This window comes from Malus domestica, chromosome 07, assembly GCF_042453785.1.
Source record: "Malus domestica chromosome 07, GDT2T_hap1".
Taxonomy (NCBI): Eukaryota; Viridiplantae; Streptophyta; class Magnoliopsida; order Rosales; family Rosaceae; genus Malus; species Malus domestica.
The window spans coordinates 23,907,080-23,924,476 of record NC_091667.1 but is presented as its reverse complement, the minus strand read 5'-3'; the positions used below and the strand labels follow the sequence as shown (position 1 = coordinate 23,924,476).

Below are 17,397 nucleotides of genomic sequence, written 5' to 3'. Positions count from 1 at the left end.
TCTCCTAGAAAATTCATGGTTCAAATTCATCTCCTAGAAAATTCATTAACAGGTTCAAAAAATTGTAGCATTGTAAGTGGGTCATACTCTTAACTATGAATATGACACACCCCGACCTAGAATGTCCACTAGGACTCCGAATCGAGTTGTGTTAGCCGACACCTGGAAGGTGACGAAGCCATAAAGTGTGATGATGTGGAAATATTGTGAATAAATTTAAACTTAAGAGTGCCTAAATACCAGAGTGTACTGGTGAGCGGGAATGAACCCACTTCACACATGACGTTAGAGTATAAGCAAGTACAAAAGAGTGAATTAAGAATTGTACCATCGAAATAATCTCCAATACTAAGAATCGCCACAATTCCTCGACGATAAGAAAACTCAGCTAGAAGACCTGGAGGGTGAAGACAAGACAAAGGTGAGTGGCCCAGTAGATAAAATTTTAATAGAAACCATATAAATTTCTATAACCCCTCGCTACAACGCCTGTATAATTTCCAGAATTAGAATATAAAAATATACATATATATCAGTTCAAGTCATGCTTCACATATTTATAATCATATGCTAACTTATCGCATATTCATCACGTCCCCTAGCTTATCACGTATTCATCACATATGCTAGCTCATCACACATATTCATTATATATGCTAGCATTTCATCACATGTAGGATAGCATCTAAGTCGGAGTCACCTTTAGTGACCTATACGACATATTCATATCTCATCACATATCTCATCAATCATGGCTAGCATATAAGTCGGAGTCACCTCTAGTGACCTATACGACATATTCATATCTCATCACATATCTCATCAATCATGGCTAATACCGTATACTTACTTGAACTTACCTAAACTTACCTGAACTTACCTGTGTGTCCTGCGTTCACCTTTGCACTTCAGAGTGTTCACAATAATTATGTGCAAGGAATATACGTATGGATATGCCATGATGAAATCTAAACTTAAAACATTTCATAATATTTCCAGATATATAAACATATGAACGATTGGTCTAGAATGTCTAAACTGTAGTGCCCCATTCTCAAACTATTTACTTTTGAGAGTAATCATCGATGATAAGCCTAATTAAACATAGTTAAATTAACTATCAATTAATTCCCTCTCCTTACTTCAATTTCTTGATTATTCACGCAATGATTTATGATCAACATTTAACCACTAAAACATAGGGTCAAATCTTATACTCTTTCCACCAATGTCCCTCAAACTATTCAATTTCCCAAACTAGACTATTGTCTCGATTTTTCGTTCTCATTTATTATATGGCTGCATCTAACGTCTTGTTAGACTGCCTACGTACCCTAAACAGGGATCAAGTCATTCGTAGTTCGTATTAGTATTTCAAAATATTCACAGTAATCATGTGCAATAATTAATTTATAAACGTTTGTGGAATTGCCAATCATATATATATATATATATATATATATATATATATGTATATATAATATACGATAGATAGGAAAAGACCCACTCACCTGGAGTCCACGCTATGATTCTCTAGCACGCACATTGAGGCGTCCCGAACGATCGGCACCTGTGACCAATTATCAAACCATGTCTTAGAATTCTCGTCGATACAATACATAACTTAGATCGCACATGAGTCTACGTAATTCGGTCTAGAAGATCTACAAATCAGATCTCTGATCCGTAACTTCCAAGGATCCAAATTATGCTTTCAAAATAACATACTAAAGTTTCGGAACAATCCAACGGTCGGATCTCCACCAATTGCCAAAACCAAGTGGCAGTTAACATTTTATTTTACGAACGTAAAAATCCAATTCGAGAAGACATGTACGTCGGATTCCCAATCCGTAAGTTCCTATATTCTTCAAATATTATGAATAATAAGCTATTAAAGTTTGATGATGATCCAACGGTCGGATCATCGATTCAGATAATGGTCTATTAACGTATCTTGTAGAATTTTGGTTCTAATGATCAATCTATGTCATTCAATTCTCAAAAATGAATTCAAGGCATCAAATATAGCCTAAAAATAACATTGGTGGCCTTCTGACCACTCGCCGCCATGGGTGGCGGTTGGTCGCCCTGACTAGCCGGAAAAATCAACTATCTTTAAAAATTACCAAAATTTGTAGATTTGAAGATCTCAATGAGTAGAACAACTTTCATACCTGTGACTAAGGCCAATTTGGCCTGGAAAGGCTCCAATTTCATCAAAACCCGTCGAAAACCCTATTTTTTGATGTGATCGATTCGTCCTCTACTCAACTCCGCCACTCCAACCAACAATTGGGCATTGTTTCTAGGCTCAAGGGAAGTGTATGGGTAGTGGTAATTGGAAGAAATTATTTCAGAAATGGTAGATTTGGAGCAAAGACCTCACGGCACCCGTGTGGGTGTTCTTCGCGAAATCACAACGAAATTCGTTGATTTTTGGGTCGAATTGGATGCTGGGATATCTTGAGGGTGTTTGAGGGTGATGGGAGGTTGGAGAAAACTGGAAATTTGGATGGAAAACCGTCGAGAAAACACCCTATAGAACCGGGTCTTCGCGCGGGTTAGAAAGACCTGACTGCTCCCCTATTTTTCCTTCTCCCTCCTTTCCCTCCTTTCCTTCTTCTGGTTGGCCGTCCTCTCCTTCTCTCTTCTCCTGATTCGCCATCTCTTCCTTCTTCCAAATTGGACAGCTTTGCCCAATCCTGTTTGCCCTCTATTCTTCCTCCCCGGCTCTCTTCTTTTCTTTTCCCATATACTAACAATACTCCTCTAAAAAAAAATACTTATATCAATAGATATATAAAAGTATAAATATTAACTAAAACCAAAATACTTCTTGGGTTTACAGTTCTATAAAACTTTAACCGTAACTCCAAATCCTCTTCGACATGTGCCTACGCATTCGTAAAATCGAGCTCTCTCCGAATATCTCAATAAACATGACAAAATATACAAGAGTTACACACGTCCTCGAAAAATCACGCTTTGCCCATAGGGCATTTCCGTCCTTTCATGTATTAAAATTATAAACACCATAATTTTTAGGGACGAGCTGTTACAGAATAAGTGAGGTTATACCGTAAAATCAAGAGAAAATATAATCTACACTCTTTTTAACCTTCTACATACTTTGGTTTAATCTGATTAGTAGTTTGCTTTTGATTAATTCAATTTGACAACCAGAAATAAAATATAAAAAAATGTGGGAGAGACTAGAAAGAGTATGTGAAGATTATCTTACTTCTAATTAACAATATAAATGGTAGTCAAAATTTCTATATGCATATGCATTGTCTTTTTTTTTTTTTTTTGGATATGAGATTCATAGGCTCAATAATGATGTGGTCAAAGAATAAATTTCATGCAACATGACACGTACCCATATATCATCACCGCATGAGTGTAACGAATCATCTAAATCATACACATATGTTGAAAAATTCTACAATCCTTCATCCGGGCGATTGCTAACTCTTTGGTCCCACGCCTCTCCACCCTAGTCGTTATCCGGGTTCGGACAGTTAGAACTACATTCTTGTCACTCTACTCTAAATAATTATTTATTGTGACTTGTGAGCAAAGCTTCCCATGTATGAGACACTAGAATGTTCTTGACTTCTCTAGATTGTATGTTTCCCTCCAAAAAATATTGGAGAAAGCTACTAAAGCTCAACCTTTCAAGCAAGGCTGATAAGATTCCCACGACGGGACAAAATGGATTATAAACTTGACTAACGCGTTAAAAGTAAAAGGAATCACCATCAAGAAAACTTGGTTTGGCTTACAGCTCAAGAGTTAGGACTTGGATTCTTTGGAACTAGGAGAAAGAGGAGGGAGAAACATGCATTAACTAGAGATTCTTTGAGAATGAATCATTCAACTACAAATATAGGTCGAGAACCTTAGAGAGAGGATTCTCTAATCCCCCACCTTCATGCAGATAACCAAAAGAAACCCATAACAGAGTATTTTCCATAACTTCTCTCTGAGTATTCCAGCCATCGTAAGCCTTGCTACCACCCTAGAAAGCTCAGATTATCCAACAGAAAACACCATACAATCGTCCAAGCTCTCTCTCTCTTTCATGCAAAACTTATAAATTTCTAGCTTCCACATTATGCCTCACTTAAGCAAGCCACTATTTGCTTAATCATGTTATCTTCGAGTCAACTGGGATATTTCCTAAGACATGATAATTCTTTCAAGATATTCCGGAACTTGGTACAAAAGCAAACCAAGGGAGACAAGAGGATATTCTCAAAGCCTAAGTCCACCTAAACCTAAAAGTCCCTCAACACTAAATTCCAGTATATAAATATTATAGTAATCAAACGCATATAAAGTACAAACCAAACTAAAATTGTTGTAAAAATAAATAAATAAATAAACAAACAATCAGTCTAATAGTATTCATCTCTATATTACTAGGCTAGTTCAAATTCATCACCTAGAAAATTCATTACAGAAAAATTGTGGCATTGTAATTAATTATTACTCTTAACTACAAAGAAGTGAGGTTATACCGTCAAATCAAGAGAAATGATAATATACACTCTTTTTAACCTCTTACATACTTCTGTTAAATCTTGTGAGTTATTTGCTTTTAGTTTATTTAATCTGACGACTAAAAGTAAAAGAGGTTATGTGAGAGACTAAAAGTAGTATATATGTAAAAATTATCTCACTTCTAATTAACAATATAAATAGTAGTCAAAATTTCTATATGCATATGCATTGCCTTTTTTTCGATATGAGATTCATAGGCTTAATAATGATCTCATTGATTTAGTCAAAGAATACATTTCATGTAATCATATATCATACCGCATGGATGTAACGAATTATCTAAATTATACACATCTCTGTCTCTGTCTCTGTCTCTCTCTCTCTCTCTCTCTCTCTCTCTCTCTCTCTCTCTCTCTCTATATATATATATATATATATATATATATATATATATATATATATATATACAGATTGCTTAAGGGGAGGGATCCCCATTTTTTCAAAAAAATGGGGACATGCTCCCCACCGTTGGATTTAACTTTAATGAAATTGTGTGGTTGAGATTGTGTGGCTTGTGTTTTAATCTCAACCACACAATTTCATTAAAATCAATCTAACGGTGGGGAGCGTGTCCCCATTTTTTTGAAAAAATGGGGATCCCTCCCCATAAGCAATCTATATATAAAGCCAACATTGATGTGAACATTGTTTTTGGAGTCACAAGCTTCCACAAAAATAAGTGGACAGAAATGCCCCCCCAAACAAAAAAGTTCAAAAGCAATCTAAAATAATGCATCAAATAATACAGGGGTATTTTCATCTTATAAACAGTATCTTTTTAATAATTAATTCTTTTTGTACAATTTATTTATTTATTTTGTTTTGGTAATTAGTAACTCACAATAGACTAGCAATAATGTGATTCAATCAGCTGTTTATTAAATATTATTTTCTCTATTTTTAAATATATTCAAAACATCTTAAGAGGTGCGTAGTGTCGGTTATAAAAAAAGTCTTTCGTTTGCGCATAACAATGTGATTCCATTAGTTGTTAAATAATTTTTTTTTTCAAACAAACAATATTATCTACACTAAGGGGAGGGGGTGGGCTTAGTCTTACAATGGACTAGGAATATTATAATTCAATCAGTTATTTATTAAATATTATTTTCTCTATTTTAAACATGTTCAAAACATCTTAAGAGGCGCGTAGTGTCCGTTACAAAAAAGGTCTTTCACACGCGCATAATAATGTGATTCAATTAATTGTCAAATAATTTTTTTTTCCGAACAAACGATATTATTTACACTAAAGGGAAGGGGGTGGACTTAGCCTCATAATGAGATAGCAATAATAGACTCAATCAATTGTTTATTAAATTTTTTTTTCTTTCCATTTTTAAACACATTCAAAATATCTTAAGAGGCGTGTAGTAATGATTATAAAAAGGGTATTTCGCACATGCATAATAATGTAATTCAATTAGTTGTCAAATGATTTTTTTTGCCTTTTCGAACAAATGATATTATCTATACTAAGGAAAAGGGGGTTAGCCTCACATTGGGTTAGTAATAATGTGATTCAATCAGTTGTTTATTAAATATTATTTTCTTTATTTTTAAACACGTTCAAAACATCTTAAGAGCTACGTACCACCGGTGATAAAAAAAGGTCTTTCACACACGCATAATAATGTGATTCATTTAGTTGTATTATTTTTTTTTCTATTTTTAAACACTTAAGGGGCAAGTAGTGCTAATTATTAAAAAAAATTCAATTTGGAAAAATAACCAAACTTTGATAGAATAATAGCCATTCTTTTAAGTTTGTAATAATTATAACCAAATGTTAATATAAAAATACTAATATACCCATAAAATAGAAATTGAGAGATAAGAAAGAGAGTTTGAAAACAAATCCAAAAACCAAAATCAAATCTAAGATTAGCCCAATGTCCTACGGGGTTCGTTTAATTTTTCCAAAGAAAAAAACTGACCCATGAACACAAGGGTTTTCTCGGTTTGATTTGTGTGATAAACAAAAATTGTTTATATAGTTAGGCGTATGTATAAGTCAAATCCCTCACATTAAAGGGCCTGAAAGCCAAGATCATAAGCACGGCTAGAATGCCAATGGGATGCAACAACAACATGAAACGTGGGAAGGCAATGGCGGAAGTATCAAAGGAAAATATTAGCAAAGTTGTTGAGGCATACAAGCAAAGGTAAATAAGCAATGACTTCAAGATAAAGTAGCTGGCTTGCAATAGACTTCTTCCACTCCCTCTACCGTGAGATAGGGTTCGCCGATATTCTGTTGCCTTTCTTTGTCTCTGAATCTGACGATGATACTCTACTTCATTTGTCGGGAGTGCTCTATGTTTGGGCACCAGAAACTTTTCTTGTTTTAATATCCATAACTCAACTTGTTGAAGAGCAATCTGACAAATGAATAAAAGCCTGTGACAGTACTAAGCCGATTTACTTTAGGAACATCAAAATTCGTTTACTGATGCGTCGGTCCGGCAGATCAAAGCACAACACAACACCCAAATGAAGGAAATTATCCCTCAAACAGACCTACTTTTCATCCTAAAACTCAAAATCTCCAAAGCTTGACTAATGCAGGTTTTAGCAAAAAAATTGTGTATTGTTCATCATTTTTTTGTGAAATTGTTGTTGGGTTTCGATTGTTGTTAAAAAATTGAAGTAATTTCTACGGGATTTATTTTCAACCTTGCTCATCTCTCAATTTCTTTTGTAAGGGTATATTAGTACTTTTATATTAACATTTGATTATAATTATCATAAATTTATAATGATGACTATAATTCTATTTAGGATCTAAATTCTGGTTAGTTTTCCAAATTTCTCCAAAAAATTCTTACGCGCATAATAATATGATTCAATTAGTTGTCAAATGATCTTTTTTTTTTTTTAACAAACGATGTTTTCTACACTAATGGGGAGGGGGATAGGCTTAGCATCACAATGAGGTAGCAATAATGTAATTCAATTAGTTGTTTATTAAATATTATTTTATCTATTCTTAATGTAAATTCAATATAATGTAGATAGATATTGAAAGACTGATTTTATTATGTGGATTTAGCTGCTTTGATTGGTTTTTGAGGGGTTTCTTCTAGCATGTTCGAATATTATTCATTTACTTCAAATATTTGACTTTCTTTTTGTCATAAAAAAAATATTGAAACAATTAACGCATATAAATACATTTACAACATGTAAGTCGAGCATAGCACGCTGTAATTCAAAAAATATCTTCTGTATATGCTTGAGTGCTTGCATGAGGGCTAGTTTGCTAAGAAATTCGTCGATCCCTCGTACGGACGAATACTAACTCTTTGGTCCCACACCCCTTCACTTTGGTCATTATCCGGTTTTGACAGTTAGAACTACATTCTTGTCACTCTACTCTAAATAATTATTTCTTGTGACTTGTGAGCAAAGCTCCCACGTTTCAGAGTCTAGAAAGTTCTAGACTTCTCCTGATTGTATGTTTCCCTCCAAAAAATATTGGGGAAGGTTAATAAAGCTCAACCTTTCGAGAGGGGCTGATAAGAGTTATAATATTCCCAAACTTAACTAACACGTTGACGGAACAAACAAAGCTCAGGATCAAAATTTTAAATTAAATTTGCAAACAAAATAATGTGTCACTAACAACAAATAAGTATGTTCATCAATGTTTAAGTAATAATCTAACCACTAACAACTACATATCATTTAGTTTACAACTTTAATTTTTAAAATTTAGTCTCCCAACATTAGTCGTAAACTAAAAAAAACAATTGGAAGTGGGTGTTGGAGGGTGGGGGATGGGGTGGGGTCCATAGTCAAAGCCATTTCCTTCACCATCAAGAAAACTTGGTTTGGCTGGCAGCTCAAGAATCGGGACTTGAGTCCTTGGAAGACAAGGAGCACAGTGGCACTGACTTTACCTTTATATACAACTTCACTTGCTCTACTTCTTCTGCCTTGTTTTCTGAAGACAAAATCATCTGGTTTTCTTGTTCACAATTTTATAAAACATTTCTTCACCAAAAAAAAAAAATGTATAAAACATTTGAAGGAGAAGGAGGAGGGATGGGAAACAGCACCACCACCACCAAAACAACAACCGCACAATCGGTGCCGGACATGATGGCTGCGATCAGATTCCATCCCACTGAAAAGGAAATGGCAGACTTCTTGGGGAAGAAGATGAGAAGTCACAAATCCCAAGCCTGCCACTTCCTCCCTGTCATTGATGTCTATAAGTCCGAGCCTCGGGAATTGCCTGGTAACCCATTATTCTATCTCACATTTTCTTTAAAACCCAGGTATATATTATTTTTCACGGTATGATTTTCTTCCGTGCATAATCTTGTTTTATTTGTTCAAGACTAGGACCTCGTTTGGCGTCTAGGATTAGATTGTTTGAATGAAGATATAGTTAGTTTCCGATATTTTGTGCCCAATTGAAGGTAGAAGATCAGTTAGTCATGGGGGAAACTTGTCCCTTCCAATCCTTCCATGGTAGGATTAGGAGGGATAAGTTGCCTTGATGAATAATCTGTCTTCAACCTTCAACTTGTAAGTTGCATTCTTTTCTTCCTTCAACTTACATTGATGGATCGTTCAGTGTGAAGGATTGGATTGTGTTGGATATCTCATCGCATTCAAGGTATCTGATGGTATTAGGTGCGATTGGACATGAAGGAAACTTATTCCTTCACATCCTGCCAATTTTGTAGTGATTGGAAGGAATAAGTTTCCTTATTAGTAATCCATCTTCTACCTTCAAAGTGGACAAAATTTCTTCATGTATCCCATCAACATAGCTTAAAGATTGTGAGTAATCCAATTCGATCAAATCCTAGGCACCAAATGGACCCGGAATCTAATGAGTTATCCAATCCAAAATAATCTTTAGTCTTTATAAATTTTCATTATCTTGCTTTGTGTTGCAGAACTCATGTTCTCTGATTCTCCCTTTCAAGCTAAGGCGTGGTTCTCCTTCAGCCTGTGTGATTACAAATACACAAATAGTCTTCGCCGCAACAGAGTCACAGAGCATGGCTTCTGGAAGATCACAGGCAAGCCGCGGGATATCAGCTCGAAATACTTCACTTGCAAAAGGAGGATATTAACCTTCCAAAGCAAGACCTTCGAAGAAGGTGGGGCGTCTAAATCCGTTAGGACTGGCTGGATCATACACGAGTACTATTGCTCTAAACCTAAGCAGGGTTCTAGTCCCTGTCAGGAGAGGGATGTGAAGAGGGACTATGTTCTCTGCCTCCTGAAGTATAAGCCAGTTGATTCTAAGTCTGATAAAAAGAAGCCTGAGGGTACATCGGTCTGTGATGATTTAGCTGATCCCGGTAATTGTGGCTACATTGCCTCTAGTCCCGGAGATGATCACGCCACTTCTGCTGCTGCAATGATTCATATGACTCCAGATTCAGAAGAAGGTTTGGCATATAAAGAGCTAGAAGATGATCTACTTGGCAATGGAAATCATGACCATGGTGAACCTCTTGGCAGTGTCTCATCTGATTTAATTGATCAAGCTCTAAGTGCCATGATTCATGAGGTTTGGTTTTATGTCCCTGTATGTATTTATCTTTATTGTTTTTTTGTTTTAATAAACATGGAATCGGAGGGAGGTTTCTGGATGTGTTGGTCCTCTCTCCTTCATGACTAAGAGAAGTACTTTGTACCTTTGACGGGCATGTGCTAATCTTTTATGAAGAAAAAATGAACTTTTTCGAACATTTTCTGATGTAAAAATGTTAATATGTGGCACAATAAGTGTATCAAAACTTAACACTTGCTTGTTTTGTGATTCTTAATCTGGCAGTGGCAGTCATATGCTCTGCTAGGAAGATATCTGGATTCACCCTTTCCTCCTCCCGAGGCACCTCAGCTGCATCAACCATCTCACCTTGGAAATGCTCCTGGTATCTATAGTCATGAATTACTTGATCCTGGTACTGGTGGCTGCATCACCTATAATACTAATAACCAAGCTGCTGCCATGAATCATATGATTCCAGTCACTGAAGAAATTCTGGCACACAAACAGCCAGATAGTTCTGTGCTTGGCAGTGGCGATGATGATGGTGGTGAACTTGGTAGCGGCATTTCATCTGATTTTAATGATCCAGCTGTAGATGATATGATTCTTTACGTAAGTATGAATACACGTTTTAAACATTCTGATGTGAACTTGGTCATACGAATTACAAGACGTATATCTAATTTAACAATTGGCTTTTTTTTTTGTGAATCTTATAATATGGCAGTGTTGTTCTCAGCTAGGAAAAGAATTGGATTCACCCTTATCTTCTCCCGAGCCACCTCAGCCACCTCAGCCACATCAGCCACACCAGCTGGGAAATGTTCTGGACATCCATAGTAGCAAATTCAGTCACTGGGCATCTCCAATTGGGGATAATGATTCTTATGTTGCTAATACGAATAACATTGCAACCAATTATGACAACGAACCAGTTATGAACATCGCTTATAATTCTAAAAATCATGCTACAAACGAATGGATTTCAGAGGTGAGAATGAATTTTTATTATATGAACTTAATATGGTGCATCAGAAGTACACTAAACTTTACACTTAAGCATGATTCTTCATCCAGGTTTATTCTCAGGCAGAAGAAAATTGGGGATCAACCTTTCAGCCGTTTGATCAGCTACAGAAATACGCATTACAGTCACCAATATTGTTCTCAAAACTGGGAGAGCTTCTGCATGCCAATAACTATATTGGATGCAACGAGTTGCAATCTTTAGCTATGGAGATTGCAACTCCTTCTCCACAAAGTTCTTGAATAACAGAGGCATCGTACACTCTTTCAAATGCCTCCAACCTATGAGAGTCATTGGGATGGGTGTGCGATGAGGGCAGTGGAGTAAACCAGTTATACTAACGCTGAATTACTCCACGGATACGCATTAGATTATTCTGCATTAGCTATTGGAGAAACACTCCAATATCGTTAATGAACAACGGTACTCTTATTTGTAGAAGAATATCTAGAGGGCCTTGTAAGAATGTGTCTCCAACTCACATTATTACACGGTGATATTCTTCTACAGGTAATTCAAAAACACTCACAGTTATCTATATTTCTGCAACCAGAAGTTTCGGACACTTATTCGTAGGTACAGACACTTATGTCCAGGAAAAGCAACACAAGTAGTCTTTGACACAGCATTGGTTTTGGACAATTATGTCCAAATCTTTGTTGTGTGTCACAGAATCCCCAAGTCTTGTATACTTCAACCTTGTTAGGTGAACTTTTGTTGGTACAAAGGCACACCAGGAAATGCAAGCAGTTGAAATGCTATCCGGAACTCTACCCTTCTCAGAACGCGATGAGTCCAGATAAAGTAACAATGTCTTTTCTCACAAGCATTATTTGAAGACGGTACTTCCTCTATCAACACAACTACATGTATTACTCAGACGAGCAGCTCTCTATCCTACAAGTCAAACAACACACAACCGCAATATCCACCAACATCTTTCCCTGTCTACCCACATGGAGATGCTCACAACCGCAATATCCACCAACATCTTTCCCTGTCTACCCACATGGAGATGCTCCAAGAAGAATCCGAATGCAGGGCTGTGTCACGAAACAAGGTGAGGAAATCAATCTGAAAACATGAAGTGAATACTTTCTGGCTTTGTCCCTGTGATTAAATAAATGCTCTTATGTTTATCCTTTCTCCGATAAGCTGTTTGCTATGTTCACTGAAGTACTTAATTTGATTTTGTATTTGCAGGTCAGTGAAGCTGCAGCTGGCGCATTGTATTGCTTTCTGCTCATACCGTTTGAAGCAGGCATGGAATGTGCAACGAATTAAAGGGTTCTTTCAATTTCTTGGAAGCATCTCCTTTAAGCGATAAATCAAGTCGTCCATGGTAACAACATTCCAATTCCAACCAAGTCCTATGATTTTCAATCAAAGGCGAATTTGAATTGTTCCTCATTCACTGTACAGGAGCTGCTGCTACATGCTGCTGGAGACTCAACTGATATATTAACATAACCAGACACTAATGTGATGTCATGGTTATGAAAATTGAAACTTTGAGTTCCATCCTTGATGGAGTACTAGTTCCGGTTGTTTTTTTTTCTCTTTATGTATGATTAAAATTGAAGGTCTAAACTCATCAATGACCTATCTTAAGTGTGAAACACCAAAACTTGTATCCTTGTTAATATGTTTTTATTATTATGTCATTGAGAATGTTGTATTGAAAGGAAAATACTCTTGTGAATGTGATTTATTTCAAACATTGCATGGAGTATTTTGCATTATTTTTTCATTACTTTTTTGCAGTCTTCTTTAAAAATTGAATATAAAAAACCGGATGGTTAAGATTGAATATACTGAGTGGTTTTGAAAATTGTATGGATAAGATTCAATATACAGTTGCGAAAATTAAATATAACAACTAAAATGTTGTAAATAGTGGGTATGTATGCCCACATGCATACAATAAGAACAATAACAAGAACAACAAGAAAAGAAAGAAAGCTAGAATATTTTCAGTATCCTCCTATTTCTCTATAAATAGAACATTATGAGTGTTCAACAATAACAATAACAAGAACAACAAGAAAAGAAAGAAAGCTGGAATATTTTCAGTATCCTCCTATTTCTCTCTTATCTGCAATCATTTTATAATATTTTACTACAGTCTCGCTCTTGTCTCTAACAAAGGTTATCTCTCTAACTTTTGCTTATTTATAACACATTATCAGCACGACTCTCTAACCCTGAAACATTTCTCATTGCTCTTCGTCGAAAGAAAAAAAAAATGTTTCCTTTAAGGATTTTACTGTTCTTCTTCTTCATCTGCCTCAACTACTAGGTATACCCTTGTGAAGAATTGTTCGCACCATGCTTGCTTTTAGTTCTCAACCTAACAATTACTTATATCTTTGATTTCTTGTTTGGTGTAGTTCCTAATTTCTAACTCAATGTTTATTTATCTTTGCTGTGATCAAAGATGGTGCGGTATTATCACCCATCTTGGACTGCAGATTTAATTTTACTACAAATTTTGGGTGGAGCGGTATAATCGCCCACTCTACCCTACATGTTTAAATTTGCTTGCTATTTAATTTTATTGCAATTTTAGGTGGTGTGGTATAATCGCCCACCCTGATCTGCATATTTAATTTTTATGTTACTTGAGTGGTGCGAAATAATTGTCCATCCTATATTATTTCGATGAGAATGGTGCGGTACAATCGCCCTTCTCATTCATTATGTAAATCTCGAGCCTGAAGTTTCGAGTGCTCATCATTTTGGCCTAAAGATCAAAATGAAAAATTTGTAAGAACTAGAAGTTCGAACAATATGTTCCTCCAGAATACATATTATTGCAAGTTCTTACACACCTCATTTTTCTTTCAGAAAAGAAAATGGAAAACTTGGCAAAGCTTGATTTTGTTGTCCTGGATATTACTGGGAAGAATTACCTTACTTGGGTAATGGATGCTAAGATTCATCTGGAGGCAGCGAATCTTTGAGAAACTATTAAAGAGGATAACAGTGCATCTTCTCAAGATCGAGCGAAGGCCATGATCTTTATCCGTCGTCACCTTGATGAGGGACTGAAGAGCGAGTACCTCACAGTTAAAGATCCATTAACCCTCTGGAAGGCACTGAAAAATAGATACAATCACCAGAAAACGGTGATTCTTCTGAGCGCTCGTTATAAGTGGGCTCACCCAAGGATCCAAGATTTTAAGATGGTGGCTGAGTACAATTCTGCTATGTTCAGAATCACCTCCCAGTTGAAACTCTGTGGAGAAACCATTACTGAGGAAGACATGTTGTAAAAGACTTTCAGCACTTTTCATGCCTCCAACGTGCTCCTGCAGCAGCAGTATAGAGAGCGAGGCTTTACTCAGTACAACCAGTTGATATCTGTGCTCCTTGTAGCTAAGCAAAACAATGAGCTTCTAATGAAGAATCATCAGTCATGGCCTACTGGATCAGCACCATTCCCAGAAGTGAATGCAACTTCCCTTGAAGGGAATACCACATCCTTTCATGGCAATAATTACAAACGAGGACGTGGCCACAAGCGAGGCCGAAAAGGCAAGAACCATGGTGTCTAATTTCACAACCAGGTTCCAAAGCATAATACAAGCCCAAGCTTTAAAAATGCAAATCGCTAGAAAGGCAAAGCTCATATGAACACTTCTAGAAATCATGAATGAGTTTGCCATAGGTGTGGTGGCAATGGGCACTAGGCACGTACCTGTCGTACGCTAAAACATCTGGTGGATCTGTATCAAGCCTCCCTCAAGGAGAAGGGTGTCGAGACCAATTTTCTCAACCAAGCTAAATCGATGGATACACCTGATCCAGTGTTCGATTTATCAAGACAATTGCACATAACCCACCTAGATGTTTCAGACTTCATTATTGAAAGAGGGAATAAAGTGTTTGGGTCCGATTAAATCATTTATGTTGATGTACTCTTGTTATTTGTACTTGTGATTTAATGCTTGCATTTTATTCCAGTATGAATAAACTGTTTTTAACTGTAATTTTCATTACTCAGAGAGCATGGATAAAAATTATGGTTGTTCTCAAAACAAGAACAATGGTGGAGATTTTTGTCTTGCAGACAGCTCAACCACGCATACAATAATTCGAGATCGAAACTATTTCTCGAACTTGATACTTGCAAAAGTAAAAGTAACAACAATATCAGGGCAATCAGATGTAATTGAAGGCTAAAGAAAAGCCCATATCATGTTGCCAAATGGAACAATATTGTTCATACAAAATGCGTTGTACGCTACTCGATCCACTCGAAATTTGTTGAGTTTTAAAGACATACGTCTAAATGGATACCAGATTGAAATGAAAAGTGCAGAAAATGTGGAATATCTATGCATTACTTCCAATGATACCCAGAAGCGTATATTGGAGAAGTTGCATGGTTTATCGAGTGGATTGTATTATACATACATAAAGACAATTGAGGCATATACTGTCATGAACCAGAAGTTCATTGATTCAAAAGTTTATATGCTTTGGCATGACCGTCTAGGTCATTCAGGATCCACCATGATACGTAGGATCATTACCAACTCTAATGGACATCCATTATTGAGCAAACACATTATTATCTCAAATGATAACCCTTGCAAGGCTTGTTCCCAAGGGAAGTTGGTAATTAGACCATCACAACTAAAGGTTGATGCTGAATCCCCATCATTTTTGCAAAGAATTCAAGGGGATATCTGTGGGCCTATTCAACCACCTTGTGGACCATTTCGATATTTTATGGTTTTGGTTTATGCATCTACCTAATGGTCACATGTTTGCCTGTTGTCTACTCGAAATGTAGCGTTTGCAAGACTTCTTGCTCAGATAATTAAGTTGCGAGCACAATTCCCTGATCATCCCATTAAGTCAATCCGACTTGATAATACTGGTGAATTTACGTCTCAAACCTTTGATGATTACTGCATGACACTGAGCATTGATGTTGAACACTCTGTTCCTCATGTCCATACTCAAAATGGCTTAGCAGAGGCATTTATCAAAAGGCTTCAATTAATAGCTCGCACTCTACTCATGAAAATAAAATTGCCAATCTCTGCATGGGGACATACCATCTTACATGTTGCATCATTGGTTCGGTTGAGACCCATAGCCAACCACCAAAACTCATCAATACAACTTGTGTTTGGGCATCAGCCAAACATTTCACATTTACGAGTTTTTGGTTGTACTGTTTATGTGCCTATTGCACCGCCACAACGCACTAAAATGGGACCTCAGCACAGACTGGGAATTTATGTGGGTTTTGATTCACCATCTATCATTAGATATTTGGAACCCTTAATATGTGATATGTTTACAGCTCGTTTTGCTGATTGTCACTTTGATGAGACAGTTTTCTCGTCGTTAGAGGGAGAAAAGACTGTTCCAGAAGAACGGCAAGAGCTGACATGGGTTGTTCCCATCCTATCTCATTTTGATCCACGAAGCACTCAACGTAAAGATGAAGTGAAAATGATTGTTCATCTTCAAAGTATTGCTAATCAAATGTCAGATGCAATTAATGATGCTTCGAAAGTGACAAAGTTACATATACTAGCTACAAATGCACCTGTAAGAATTAATGTCCCTGTTGGACAAAATAAAGTGGTAGTAAATAATTCATCTGGTGCACGCCTAAAGCGTGGTAGACCACCAGGTTCAAAAGATTCAGCCCCTCGAAAGAGAAAGATGAGGGCACAATTGAATCCAAATGAAATCATTCAGGAAAAGAAAGAGAATGATACATCCACAATTCATGATTCTAAATTTTCTGAAAAAGAAAATGTCCTTGATGAGACACATGTCCCTGAAGAGACAAAAGTATATGAAAGCAAAGAAATCTCCATAAATTATGCATGTACTAATGAATTGTGGGATTGAAATGAAATAATCATCGATGATATATTCACTTTCGCAGTAGCCACTGAAATCATATTAAGCGATGACATTGAGCCTCACTCTGTTGATAAATGCAAACAGAGACATAATTGACCTAAGTGGAAAGATGCAATCCAGGCAGAATTAATTTCCTTGGAAAGGCAAAGTGTTTTTGGACCAATAGTCCAAACCCCGCCTGGTGTGAACCCCGTAGGTTACAAACAGGTATTCACAAGGAAACGCAACGAGAAAAACGAGATTGCAAGATATAAAGCAAGACTTGTTGCACAAGGTTTTTCACAAAGACTTGGAATTGATTATGAAGAGACATACTCTCCTGTAATGGACGCAATTACGTTCCGTTACTTAATAAGTTTAGTGGTTTCAAAGAAACTTGACATGC

General features: G+C 36.4%; 1 protein-coding gene across 1 annotated transcript; it reads left to right on the top strand.

The window, feature by feature from the left end:
- Window positions 1–8,511: 8,511 nt before the first annotated feature.
- On the top strand, window positions 8,512–12,091 carry LOC103439489 (protein CUP-SHAPED COTYLEDON 1-like). The gene is made up of 5 exons (XM_017333193.3): window positions 8,512–8,812; window positions 9,483–10,105; window positions 10,373–10,702; window positions 10,818–11,081; window positions 11,168–12,091. The coding sequence occupies exons 1-5, from the start codon at window positions 8,584–8,586 to the stop codon at window positions 11,357–11,359; spliced, it is 1,638 nt and encodes a 545-aa protein (XP_017188682.3). The 5' UTR covers window positions 8,512–8,583; the 3' UTR covers window positions 11,360–12,091.
- Window positions 12,092–17,397: the final 5,306 nt, after the last annotated feature.